Source organism: Hemiscyllium ocellatum, chromosome 2, assembly GCF_020745735.1.
Source record: "Hemiscyllium ocellatum isolate sHemOce1 chromosome 2, sHemOce1.pat.X.cur, whole genome shotgun sequence".
NCBI lineage: Eukaryota > Metazoa > Chordata > Chondrichthyes > Orectolobiformes > Hemiscylliidae > Hemiscyllium > Hemiscyllium ocellatum.
Window position 1 is genome coordinate 98,386,218 of NC_083402.1, and position 12,153 is coordinate 98,398,370.

General features: G+C 40.9%; 1 protein-coding gene across 1 annotated transcript; it reads left to right on the forward strand.

The window, feature by feature from the left end:
• The first annotated feature begins 659 nt into the window (after positions 1–659).
• Positions 660–11,243, forward strand: hint1 (histidine triad nucleotide binding protein 1). Its single transcript, XM_060845503.1, has 3 exons — positions 660–837; positions 4,934–5,038; positions 10,883–11,243. The coding sequence occupies exons 1-3, from the start codon at positions 745–747 to the stop codon at positions 11,045–11,047; spliced, it is 363 nt and encodes a 120-aa protein (XP_060701486.1). The 5' UTR covers positions 660–744; the 3' UTR covers positions 11,048–11,243.
• The last annotated feature ends 910 nt before the right edge of the window (positions 11,244–12,153 follow it).

The following is a 12,153-nucleotide window of genomic DNA, read 5'->3' on the forward strand; positions in this document are numbered from 1 at the left end:
AGTTGCTTGCGAGTTGGCTGCGTTGTGAGGAAGGGCAGGAGGGACGAACTATTCCAAGGCCCCCAACCCACTACAGCCATGGGCAGCCAGGCAATCATCACTATGGCCAGTGTGGCCCCTACCACCCTGACTCCTCGCAGATGTCCTCTCGCGATCTCTCCTCCCCAGTCAGTGTGCCCGAACAGGACCTGGAGATCTTGTTCGGATAATCTGAAATTTGGATAATTGATGTTCAGATAAATGAGGTTGCACGGTGTACACTATCTACTGTTAGTTAACAGACTCTATGAACAGCCAGATAGTTTTGCATTCCTTTGTCAACTGTTCTCTCCCTTTGTGCTCCAACCCCACCTTACTCCCTTCCCCCACTCATATACAGTAAACAGACATTTTCCAAGCTACCATCAGTTCTGAAGCAGGGTCATCGGACAAATGTTGCCAAACCTTTTCCAGCAAATTCTATTTCTGATTTACAGCATCCGCAGTACTTTCGGTAACAAAATAAGTTGGTTATGGCCTAATTAATTTTCAATTTTACAGCTTCGAAAGATGTACTTCCACCTGACCGTAGCTTCACGTGACTCTGGCGGATATGAACTATCGTGGTTTTACTTCCCCACCAACCCCGTCCAATAGGAGAGTGGGGACTTCAGTGATTGACAGCCGGACCTGGTGGGCGGGGTATGGTGAGGGCCTCTGAGCGATTGTTGGTCTGGTGTGTTCTGTGAGAGTACAGGCTGAATCATGGCACATAGTGTACAAATCGGGGGAGATACCATCTTTGGTAAAATTATTCGCAAAGAAGTCCCGTGTGAGCTTCTGTACGAAGATGATAAGGTAGAGCCAGGTGGGGTGTAAAGTGGGTGGAGAAGTTGCCCTAATCCCGGCATTATTTTGCACTGAGGAGAGGCAGGGCATGTTTCCCTGTCAGTGCCTGTCCCCTTTTTGATCGTGCGCCAATTGTTTTTAAATGTTATTTAAAACTGTGAACGAGTTTATATCGAGTCCTAGGGCATGTTTGCCTGTACTGACTCAGCCATTTAGGCCCCCACTAATCTGGAATGATCGGATGCTGCGCGGAAAGTGGAGGAGGGTGTGATATGCTGAGCTTTCCCAGTAGCTTCACTGCAGACTTTTTCAATTTGTCTTCATAGATAGTGATGATCCGTCGTAAATTGAGCGCGGAGACTGCGCTGAGGTTTTCACGTCGAACTAGGCCGTCAACAGTCATTGCTGCACCAAAGCTGACCTCAGTGGAGGTGTTCTGATGTCAGCGGTGGTTTATTACCGACGCTTCAGACTATGAGTCAGTCCGTTGTGGACTGACAAATGGCAAGTAATATTCGCGCTACACTCCAACAGGAGACATGATACTCAATTGCGTTACCACTATTGAATCCCCATCCCCAGTATCACCATCATAACGTTACCCCATTAACCATAAACTGAACAGGAATAACCATGTAAATATTGTGGCTGGTACAATTATATTTAAAAGGCATCTGAATGTGTTTAGGAAGAGTTGAGGGATATAGGCTAAGTACTAGCAAATGGGACTAGATTAGGCCAGGATATCGGATCGGCAAGGGTGAGTTGGACCAAAGGGTCTGTTTCCATGTTGTACTTCTCAATGACTCTAATCAATTGTGAGTAATTCGATTGCCATCTCGTCCACTATCTTCAGCATTTGCTGTCTCACAGTGCACTGATGCATAGTGGCATCAGTGTCTACAGTCAAAAATGTACTGCAGAAATTTAGCGAGACTTGTTAGATCTGTGGTAGGCACTGACTTGCAGCACCAGATGCCTGGATTCAATTCCAGCTTTGGTTGACATATTCACCCCATGATTACATGGGTGTTTATCAGATGGTTTCTTCCCAAAGTTCAAAATTGATTTGAATCAATCAAACCTGCCAATCAATCAATCATAGTGTCCAGGGTGTGCAGGCTGGGTGGGTTAGCCATAGTTAAATGCTGGGTTATGGGAAAAAGGTAGTAGGCTTGGGTGGATGCTGTTCAGAAGGTTGGCGCAGATTCAATGAGCCAAATAGAATCCGTACAATACAGATCGAGGCTATGATTTGTAGCCGCAACCGTCGAGAACCTTTTCCTCTTGGCAGCTGGTGACTTGTATACATAATCTAAAAGAAAACTTGTAGCTTTATTTGGTTTTTAAGAATGAAGAAATATAAACTTACCTGTTTTAATCTGATAGCTGAGTTTTCTCTGTGAGCAATGTGAGCTACTAATTAAAATGTTGCTATTTATAGTGCCTGCTCCAAATTTTTATCTGATAAATTGGAATGCAAACTGTTCTTTTCCAGGAAAAATTTTATAAAGATCACAAAACTACCCTCTCTTGTCACTCAGCAATTTCCATGTGTATGTTGCTACTGTCCCCTCTATTTGCTCATCAGTCTCTTGTTGACTCTAAGGCGTACCTTTTGGAAGCCTGTGTGAGCCATATCAACAGCAATGCACCCCACAATCACTTATGTTAAATTCGCCCAAAATTGAACAATCGCTCTGACAGAATATAAGTTTCAGTTGAAAAACAATTTGTGGAAATAATTAAGAAAATTCACAATCTGTCACTATGTCTCATGTACTCCAACTTTTGCGACTGTCCCCCTTTTCCACTTTCACTCTCCTCGTTTTCCACTCCCTCACTCTCATTCATTCCCTTTCCAACTCTGCATCTGCCCTTGCCTACTTTTCCACTCTCTAAGTGTCACTATCTCTTTGTTTCACTCTCCCTTGCTGCAACAATAGACAAAGCCCTTGTTTTTCTAATTGTTAGATACAGGAGCAGCAGATGTTCTGTCCACAGTCCAGTGTAATGTAAAGCTAATCTAGAAATGCAGCTAATATTAGTGGGCGGCACGGTGGCACAGTGGTTAGCACTGCTGCCTCACAGCGCCTGAGACCCGGGTTCAATTCCCGACTGTGTGGAGTTTGCACGTTCTCACCGTGTCTGCGTGGGTTTCCTCCGGGTGCTCCGGTTTCCTCCCACAGTCCAAAGATGTGCGGGTCAGGTGAATTGGCCATGCTAAATTGTCCGTAGTGTTAGGTAAGGGGTAAATGTAGGGGTATGGGTGGGTTGCACTTCGGCGGGTCGGTATAGACTTGTTGGGCCAAAGGGCCTGTTTCCACACTGTAAGTAATCTAATCTAATCTAAAATTTCCAGTGTAATATTGTGATCTATTTTAGTGCTTGGATTTTGAACTAGGAGCAAGTGGGTTTGCATCTGTGTGAAATGAATTTTCATGATTAACCTGCCAGTATATCTGGAGCTGTGTTTTCTAAACAATATGTGGGAGGGGGATATGTCCTAAGGTAGTGGTGCGAATTTGTTTGCATTGGGAAGGTTTTACAAGTGCACAGTGAATGGGGAGGAGCAGTAACTTCCTTTCTGTTTCGAAGGATTAGGATTTTTTTTTGCTTGGAGGAACTTTTGGTTTTGGTTTACAGAAGGGTGTATATGTATAAAACAGACCCCTGAAGAAAGAAGTTTTAGAATGGTTTGGGAACTGGTTACTTCAGTGAAATGATCTTAGTTTGAAAGTTCCAGACCAGAAGTACTGGTTACAAAGTTGAAAGGTGAGCTGAGGAATGTTAACTCGTGTGTGACGAATCAAAAAGGAGATGAAATAACTGCACATAATACACTGACTGTGGCCAACCAGCTCAGAGTCAGTTACTGAAGTGAGAAGATTCTGAATCCCTTGTTTATATTTTTTTTTCCTTGGAGTCAGTCCCCTAAGCTGAGGAAATTCTAAATCCCCTGTTTAAAATATTTTTTAACCCCCACACTACTGCCTAACAGTGGTAGTGCTTATTTATTTCCCAGCACCGATGTCCTGTGCGCAAATGTCCAACACAGTGAAGAACAATGAGTATATAAATGTTTATTCACATTCCACCAGAATGGAAGGAGGGAAACACCCAAGTGGTCAGTGACAAGCAGCCCTTCTTATCAAAGAGCAGTGCTGCATGATCCAAAAATGTGAAGGGGAGGGCAGGAATTAAATCAAAGTACAGTCAGAGTAAATTCATTCTTTGGATTCCCTCAGTCGTATTGATGTGGGTCTGTAGCCACATGTAGGCCAGACCAGTAAGGATTGCAATTTTCTTCTCTAAAAGATATTAGTGAACCAGATGAATATTTCCAACAATTGATAACAGTCATCACTAATTTCAGATTTTTATTGAATTCAGATTCCACCATATGTGGCAGGATCTGAACCCAGGTCCCCAGAACATTAGCTGCATTTCTAGATGAGCTGTCTCGTGATAATACCACGAGGCCCCTTTCTCCTGTTTATATTTTTTCATTTTTCTTTCTTTTATTTTTACTGAGGTAGTGCTTATTTTTTCTTCCCTTGTTTATATCAGTCAGCCAGGGCTCCTTTTTAATGGTGGTGTTAACTTGGGCCGATCAAGAATCTCTGAGTAAATAAAAATACACCTGGTTCCAATCATCACAGGAGGATACCCTACACTCAGGCTGCCATCTCTATTGCCCTTTCTGACTGACTCTCTTGGTATTCCTTTCCGGCTGCATCTCTTGTTGATTTAGATTAGATTACTTACAGTGTGGAAACAGGCCCTTTGGCCCAACAAGTCCACACCGACCCGCAGAAGCACAACCCACCCATACCCCTACATTTACCCTTCACCTAACACTATGGGCAATTTAGTATGGTCAATTCACCTGAACTGCACATCTTTGGACACATTTAATGCTGCCTTTACCCAGGCATCTAGATGGATGCATGAATAGCAAAGGTTCAGAAGGTTTTTGGCAAATGGGACTAGATTTTATTTAGTATATCTGTTCGGCATTGGCACGTTGGACTGAAGGGTCTGTTTCCACGCTATACAGCTATATGACTATTTCATCAGAATGAAATGGATTTTCCTTTCACAGTGTATCGCTTTCAATGATATTCACCCACAAGCTCCGACTCATTTTCTTGTGGTTCCAAAGAAGCCTATTGCCCACTTGTCTAAAGCAGAAGATTCAGATGCAGAGGTGAGTGAAGTTTTTACACTGTTCTTAAAGTAACCCATGTTATGACAGCATATTGGTGATATCTTACAATAAAACATTTAAAGATGCTTAACAGACTATATGTAAAATGGGTGGAAGTAGTAAAGATTAGAAAGGTTTGGCTGAATAATTGGATGTGAAGGATGATGATAAAGGGAAAGGAGTGGAGAAGACCTCTGACACTGGTCCAAACAGTTGAACCTTGCTGATATTGGTGGGATCTCAGAAGGAAGTTTCAAGTCAAAATGGATAATTGAGGAGAGTAAAAGAACAGAAACCTTAATGTTAAGGTAGGGTGAATGAGATCATGGATCACTTCTATGAAAATAAAAATTTGAGCAAGATTTTAAACTTGATGCATTGGATTACAAACCAGTGTGGATCAACTGGATGTGTAGATGGGATGTACTTGACAGTATTCTGGGCAAGTTTATATTTATGGAGGTTAGAAGACAAAAGGTCTGCAGTGAAGGGAGATATTGACATTGTTGTGTATGGAGTTTTAAAATTGTTAGTGAAGTTTTGAACTTCCCTACGTTAGGGATAATACAGTTTCTATCATGGAATTTAGGGGGAACTAGCAAATTGGATATACAATTGGCTTGATGGTAGGAAGCAGAGGGTAGTTGTAGAAGGATGCTTGTCAGATTGGAGTCCCGTGATTAGTGGAGTGCCTTGGGGATTGGTGCTGGGCCCATTACTGTTTGTTATCAATAATAACAATATTGTTTGTTATCAATAACAATAACAAATAATCAATTATTTGGATGAGAAAGTACAAGACCTGATTTGCAAGTTTGTAGATGACCCTAAAATATGGGGTATCGTGGATAGTGGGGAAGGTTATTAGAAATTACAACATGATCTTGAATATGAAGTGGGCCGAGATATGGCAAATGAAGTTTAATATAGACAAGTGCGAGGTTTTGCACTTTGCAAAGTCAAATCAAGGCAAGAGTTTCTTGATGAATGTAAGGGCCTTAAAGAGTGTAGTGGAACAGAATGACCTTGACGTTCAGGTGCATGGTCCTCTAAAAGTGGATTCATAGTTAGACAGGGCAGTGAAGAAAGCTTTTGTCACACTGGCCTTCATCAGTCAGGACACTGAGTATGGGCGTTCCAGACTTATGTTAGAGTTACACAGGATGTTGGTGAGGCTGCACTTAGAGTACTGTGTTCAATTTTGGTCGCCTTGCTACAGGAAGGATGTTAGTTAACTGGAAAGAGTGCAGAAGAAATTTACAAGAATGTTGCCAGGACTCAATGGTCTGAGTTATAGGGAGTGGTTGGACAAAATAAGATGTTTTTCTTTCGAGCATTGGAAACTGAGGGAACTTATAGAAGTGTATAAGGTTATGAGAGGCATGGAAAAGGTGAATATACTCAGTCTTTTTCCCAGAGTTGGGGAATTGAGGACTGGAGAGCGTCAGTTTAAGGTTAGAGGGGAAAGAACAAAAAGGAAGCTTGAGGGGCAACATTTTTTACACAGAGGATAGTACACATATGGAATGAGGTGACTACATTAACAGCATTTAAAAGGACAAATACATGAATAGGTAAGTTTTTAAAAGGGTATGGGCCAAGTGCAGGGAAATGGGGTTAGCGTGGATTGACATTTTGGTTGGCGTAGGACTCTTAAGATTGAGACTGTGCAGATGTGTGTGTCTTTCCTTTCCTTCTCAAATTCTCAATTCCAACAACAACAACAACAACAACAACTTGTATTTATATAGCATGTTGAAGTTATTTGAAGGCATTTCAGACACACAATTAGACAAAACTTTTTAAATTCTAGACTACCATCGACCTGCCACTTCACTTCCAACTTCTGCCATATTTAAACTTAACTCCAATGCTATTTCCCTGCTCCCCACCTTCTTTTTCTGATTTAATTTTAGTTAATATTGTCAATAGCTCCCTCCATTCATATCTTTCAGCGTTATTTTTACAGCCCCATTCCTTAAAGGAAACCCCAGTCTTGACTTTTCAATCCTCAACAATGTTCACCTCATCTGCAACCTCTTTTTCTCCCTTTAAGTTCTGGCCCTGATCAAATCTCAGCAGGTCATATATCAAAGCATTTTGTCTCTGCCACATACTTATTTTTTAGGGTTGGTAGGATCTAATGCTTCTTTTTAGGACTTTGCTTGGACTTTTACATCCACTAACCTGAATTTAGCAAATAGTCTCCACTGCAAAAATAGATCCACCACCTTTTGCATAACTCTTTCCTTGGGTTACACCTCTTATTAATCAAGATGCAGCCCTTCATTGATGTTATCTGCAGACAATTTTTATTCCGCCAGTTGAAAATCAAATCTTACAATATTTCGCGCCTCCATTCCCTTTCACTAATTCAAAAAATTGACGTTATAGAGGTTTACAAAATTATGAGGGGGATGGATAGGGTAAATAGGCAAAGTCTTTTCCCTAGGGTTGGGGAGTCCAGAGCTAGAGGGTGAGAGGGAAAAGATATAAAAGAGACCTGCAGGCAACTTTTTCACACAGAGGATGTTGCGTGTATGGAATGAGCTGCCAGTGGAGGCTGGTACAAATGCAACATTTAAAAGGCATTTGGATGGGTAGACGAATAGGAAGGGTTTGGAGGGATATGGGCCAGGTGCTGGCAGGTGGTACTAGATTGGGTTGGGATATCTGGTCGACATGGAAAGGAAACTCTTTCAAGTTTCACAACATCCTTCCGATAGGAAGGAGACCAGAACTACAAGCAATATTCCAACAGTGGCCTTACCAATGTCCTGTGTAGCTGCAACATGACCTCTCTGTACTCAATGCTCTGATCAATAAAGGAAAGCATACCAAACGCTGCCCTTCACTATCCTATCTACTTGCGACTCCACTTTCAAGGAGCTATGAACCTGCACCCCAAGGTCTCTTTGTTCAGCAACCCTCCCTAGTGTATAAGTCCTGCTAAGATTTGCTTTCCCAAAATGCATTTATCTGAATTGAATTCCATCTACCACTTCTCAGCCCATCTGAGGTCTTTGCTGTCCACTACACCTCCAATTTTGGTATCATCTGCAAACTTACTAACTGTACCTCTTGTGCTCACATCCAAATCATTTATGTAAATGACAAAAAATAGAGGGCCCTGCACCGATCCTTGTGGCACTCCACTGGTCACAGGCCTCCAGTCTGAAAAACAACACTCCACCACCACCCTCTGTCTTCTACCTTTGAGCCAGTTCTGTATCCAAATGGCTAGTTCTCCCTGTATTCCACGAGATCTAACCTTGCTAATTAGTCTCCCTTGTCAAACGCCTTACTGAAGTCTCTATAGATCACATATACTGCTCTGCCCTCGTCAATCCTCTTTGTTACTTCCTCAAAACACTCAGTCAAGTTTGTGAGACATGATTTCCCACATACAAAGCCATGTGCCATATCTCAAATCAGTCCTTGCCTGTCCAAATACATCCTGTCCCTCAGGATTCCCCAACAACTTGCCCACCACTGACATCAGGTTCACTGGTCTATAGTTCCCTGGCTTGTCTTTATCACCTTTCTTAAACAGTGGCACCTTGTTAGCCAACCTCCAGTCTTCTGGCACCTCACCTGTGACTAGCGATGATACAGACATCTCGGCAAGAGGCCCAGACTTCTCTCGCTTTCCACAGAGTCCCTTGGTTCACCTGATCAGGTCCTGGGGATTTATCCACCTTTATCCATTTCAAGACATCCAGCACTTCCTCCTCTGTAATATGGGCATTTTGTAAGATGTCCCCATCTAATTCCCTACAGTCTATATCTTCCTTAGTATTTTCCACAGTAAATACTGATGCAAAATACTCATTTGGTATTTCCCCCATTTTCTGCGGCTATCTTTCCAAATACATGTATATCTTGTCTCTCAGTATCTTCTCAAGTACCTACCACAGATGTTACTGATCTATAGTTCCCAGGTTTTTCTTTGCATCCCTTCTTGAATAAGGGCACAACTTTCGCTACCCTCCTATAGGTGAGGTCTTGCGGGACCTCACCTATATCTACCAATGATGCAAAATCATCTTAATTAAATTCATATTAAATTCATATGAATTGAGTTCATATTTTATAGTCTGTAACTAAAGGACTTTAGATAGATGGGTAAAAGGAACTTTAATATTATAGTATTGCTACCAAAATGGAGAAAAATTCTTTTTGGTGTGAATATGTTAATGTCTTTATCATTTTAAATGTCTAGTAACGTATTCCATGGAGTTTAAAATATTGAGGGATATTTGCCAAGTAAAGGAGATTTTGATTTTTTTCATTGATGAATCTAAATTGATGGGGAAAGATTTGAGGAGATTTGTTATTGCTCAGAATCCAATCACTTGCAGAGTGAAAAGCTGACTCGTAGAGTCATACAACATGGAAATAGTTCCTAAAGTTGAACTGGTCCATGTTGATCATGTTCCCAAGCTAAACACAGCTCTTGGCTGTGTTTGGTCCATATCCCTCCAAACCTTTCATGTACTTATCCAAACGCTTTTTAAATGTTGGAAAACTGTTTCTGCATTCACCACTTCCTCTAGCAGTTCATTTCACGTACAGACCACACTATATATTTTCCAAAAGAAAAGTTTCCCCATGTCCTTTTTAAAAGTTTCTCTCCTCACCTCAAAAATATGTCCCATAGTTTTAAACTTCACGCTAGGGATAAGGCATTTACTATTCCCCTTATTCCCCTTACTATTCCTCCTCGTAATTTTAGAAACCTCTATTAGACCACCCCTCAACCTTCGACACTTCAGTGAACATGTTCCAGCTTATTTTTATTACACCAAACCTTCATTCCTGCCAACATGACATCTCAACACTTAAAGGTATGAGCAATGAAAACAAGTGTGCTAAATGCTTGTTAACTATCTTGTTTACCTGTGCACATTTCCAAGAAGTATGTACCTGAACTTAGGTCTATCTGTTCTAAACACTACCCATTGTCTTACCCACTACCAATTGTATAAGTCCTGTCCTTGTTTGTTTTACCAAAGTGCAATACTGCACATCTATCCAAATTAAACTCTGTCTTCTGTTCCTCAGCCCATTGACCCAATTGATCAAGATCTCTTTGTAATCTTAGCCTTCTTCACTGCCAATTGTACCACCAATATGCTTCATATATAAAGCCATTTTAGATAAGAATATATGACAAACAAAAATGGACCCTGTACTGATCCTTGTGGTTTCCAGTCCAACAAAAACAGTCCCTTTCAAAGCCCCTTTAGCCTTCGAAATTCCAGGGAAAACAGACACCATTTGGATAATCTCTCCTGTCCTCATAATGTCTAGGTTCGTCTTTGTAAACCTCCGTTGTACTCCCTCCCTTCCATCTGAGGTAGACTTGAATTCAAGAGTAGGACATGGCCACACCCAGCCCCCAGTCACTAGTGTCTTTCTTTATCTAATTTTGGAGAATTTTATCTAATTATGCAGAAATCTACTAGGATGAAATGTATACAAATATTTTTCCATTGTCTCCTGAAAGTGATGAACCATAGAAATACAAATCTATACTTCCCATTGTTCTTATTTAGAGTTTAGGCTGTTTACTGGTTGAAAAAGCATTTTCTCTCATTTCCTCTTGGTCACTGAACCCAGTTGTAACATTCTAATATGGGGAGAATTAAACCTGGCATCTCTGTGGCTTAGTATCAAGCCATGTCAGGATTAATTTATTAAGTCCCATTTTATGATATATATCTAGATGTGGATAATCTATTAATTATATAATAATTGTACTTTAGCGAGTAAATATGTTTTGTTAATTCTATGGTGAACTGCACGGACTCAACTATGCATTTTCTTTCACCTATCTTGTAGCTTTTGGGACACCTGATGATCGTTGGTAAAACTTGTGCTGTGAAGTTGGGCTTAACAAATGGCTACAGACTCATCCTTAATGAAGGCGACGACGGTGGACAGTCTGTTTATCACATTCACCTTCATGTAATTGGTGGACGTCAATTGTCTTGGCCACCAGGTTAATTGTTACTGGAATGTTGCTTGACCTCTGGAACAGTTAATGCAATCTCTTAAATAATGAACATGTTACATGCTATGGCATGCCAATCTCAAAAAAATTACTGCTTTTGTGTTTTAATTGCTTACAGAATGAATTCAGTTCAGAAATCTGCTTGCCAATGCTGTAACTCATTGATAAAACAAATCTTGTGTATCTTCATCTCAACCCTTTCAGCATTTATTTTTCCAAATATCATTCCTATAGCTGTATCGCTGGCCACAGAGCTGCCTAATGTTAACAGTTGGGCAGGTGAATCATGATGTCTTTCCCACTGGGGAAATTAAATTGATACTGTTATCATTGGGCTATTAGTCCAGAGATGCAAATAGATGACTTTGATCAAATCCTACCTTGGCAGATGGTAGAATTTGACTTCAACATAAATCTGGAATCAAGAGTCTGATGGAGACCATAAATCTATCTGTCAATGGTTGGAAAAATCCATCTGGTTCACTAATGTCCTTTGGGAGAAGGAAACTGCCATTCTTATCTGGTCTAGTCTACATGAGTCCTGATCCACATGAGTCCTAATGTGGTCAGCACTAGCCTAGCCAGCAAATGTCCTCATCCTGTGAATGCGTAAAAAAAAAGAGACCATATTGTGGTTTTTACCTTTCTTTTGTGAATAGTCAAACTTTCCCAGTAGGTTCTAGAATAACATTGACTCATCGTTTTTCAGTTTTGAACTGAGTAGGACTGTTGCATTGTCCAAGAGACCTGGTGCCTTGGTTGCAAAGGGTCTCTTTGACCTTAACTGTGTCACTTTCATTTAGTAGCTATTTGGTGGCAAGCTTCACCCATTGCTGGTATTGGTTTGGACTGAAATGATGCCCTTCTTGATATTTAATTCTAAACCCAAATGTTTTTCTTAAAGAAGAAAAAACTATTCATTTCTGATGGTGGAAAACCATCTTTCTTACTAGCCAAACTGGAAATAGGAGCAAAGGACTTGGAAGCAGGAATATGCCCTTTGAGTCCAATCCACCATTTAATAAGATAGTAGCTGATCTTGAGTACTCTTTCCTGTGAGCACCATATAAATCACCACTCTCTTATCCATCAAAAGTCT

What these genes read in the sequence shown, in the direction of transcription:
- hint1 (XM_060845503.1), top strand. Translation starts at nt 745, where the DNA reads ATGGCACATAGTGTACAAATCGGGGGAGATACCATCTTTGGTAAAATT. An exon ending in TTCTGTACGAAGATGATAAG is followed by an intron (nt 838 to 4,933) that starts GTAGAGCCAGGT and finishes TTCCTTTCACAG; the next exon opens with TGTATCGCTTTCAATGATAT. An exon ending in CAGAAGATTCAGATGCAGAG is followed by an intron (nt 5,039 to 10,882) that starts GTGAGTGAAGTT and finishes CCTATCTTGTAG; the next exon opens with CTTTTGGGACACCTGATGAT.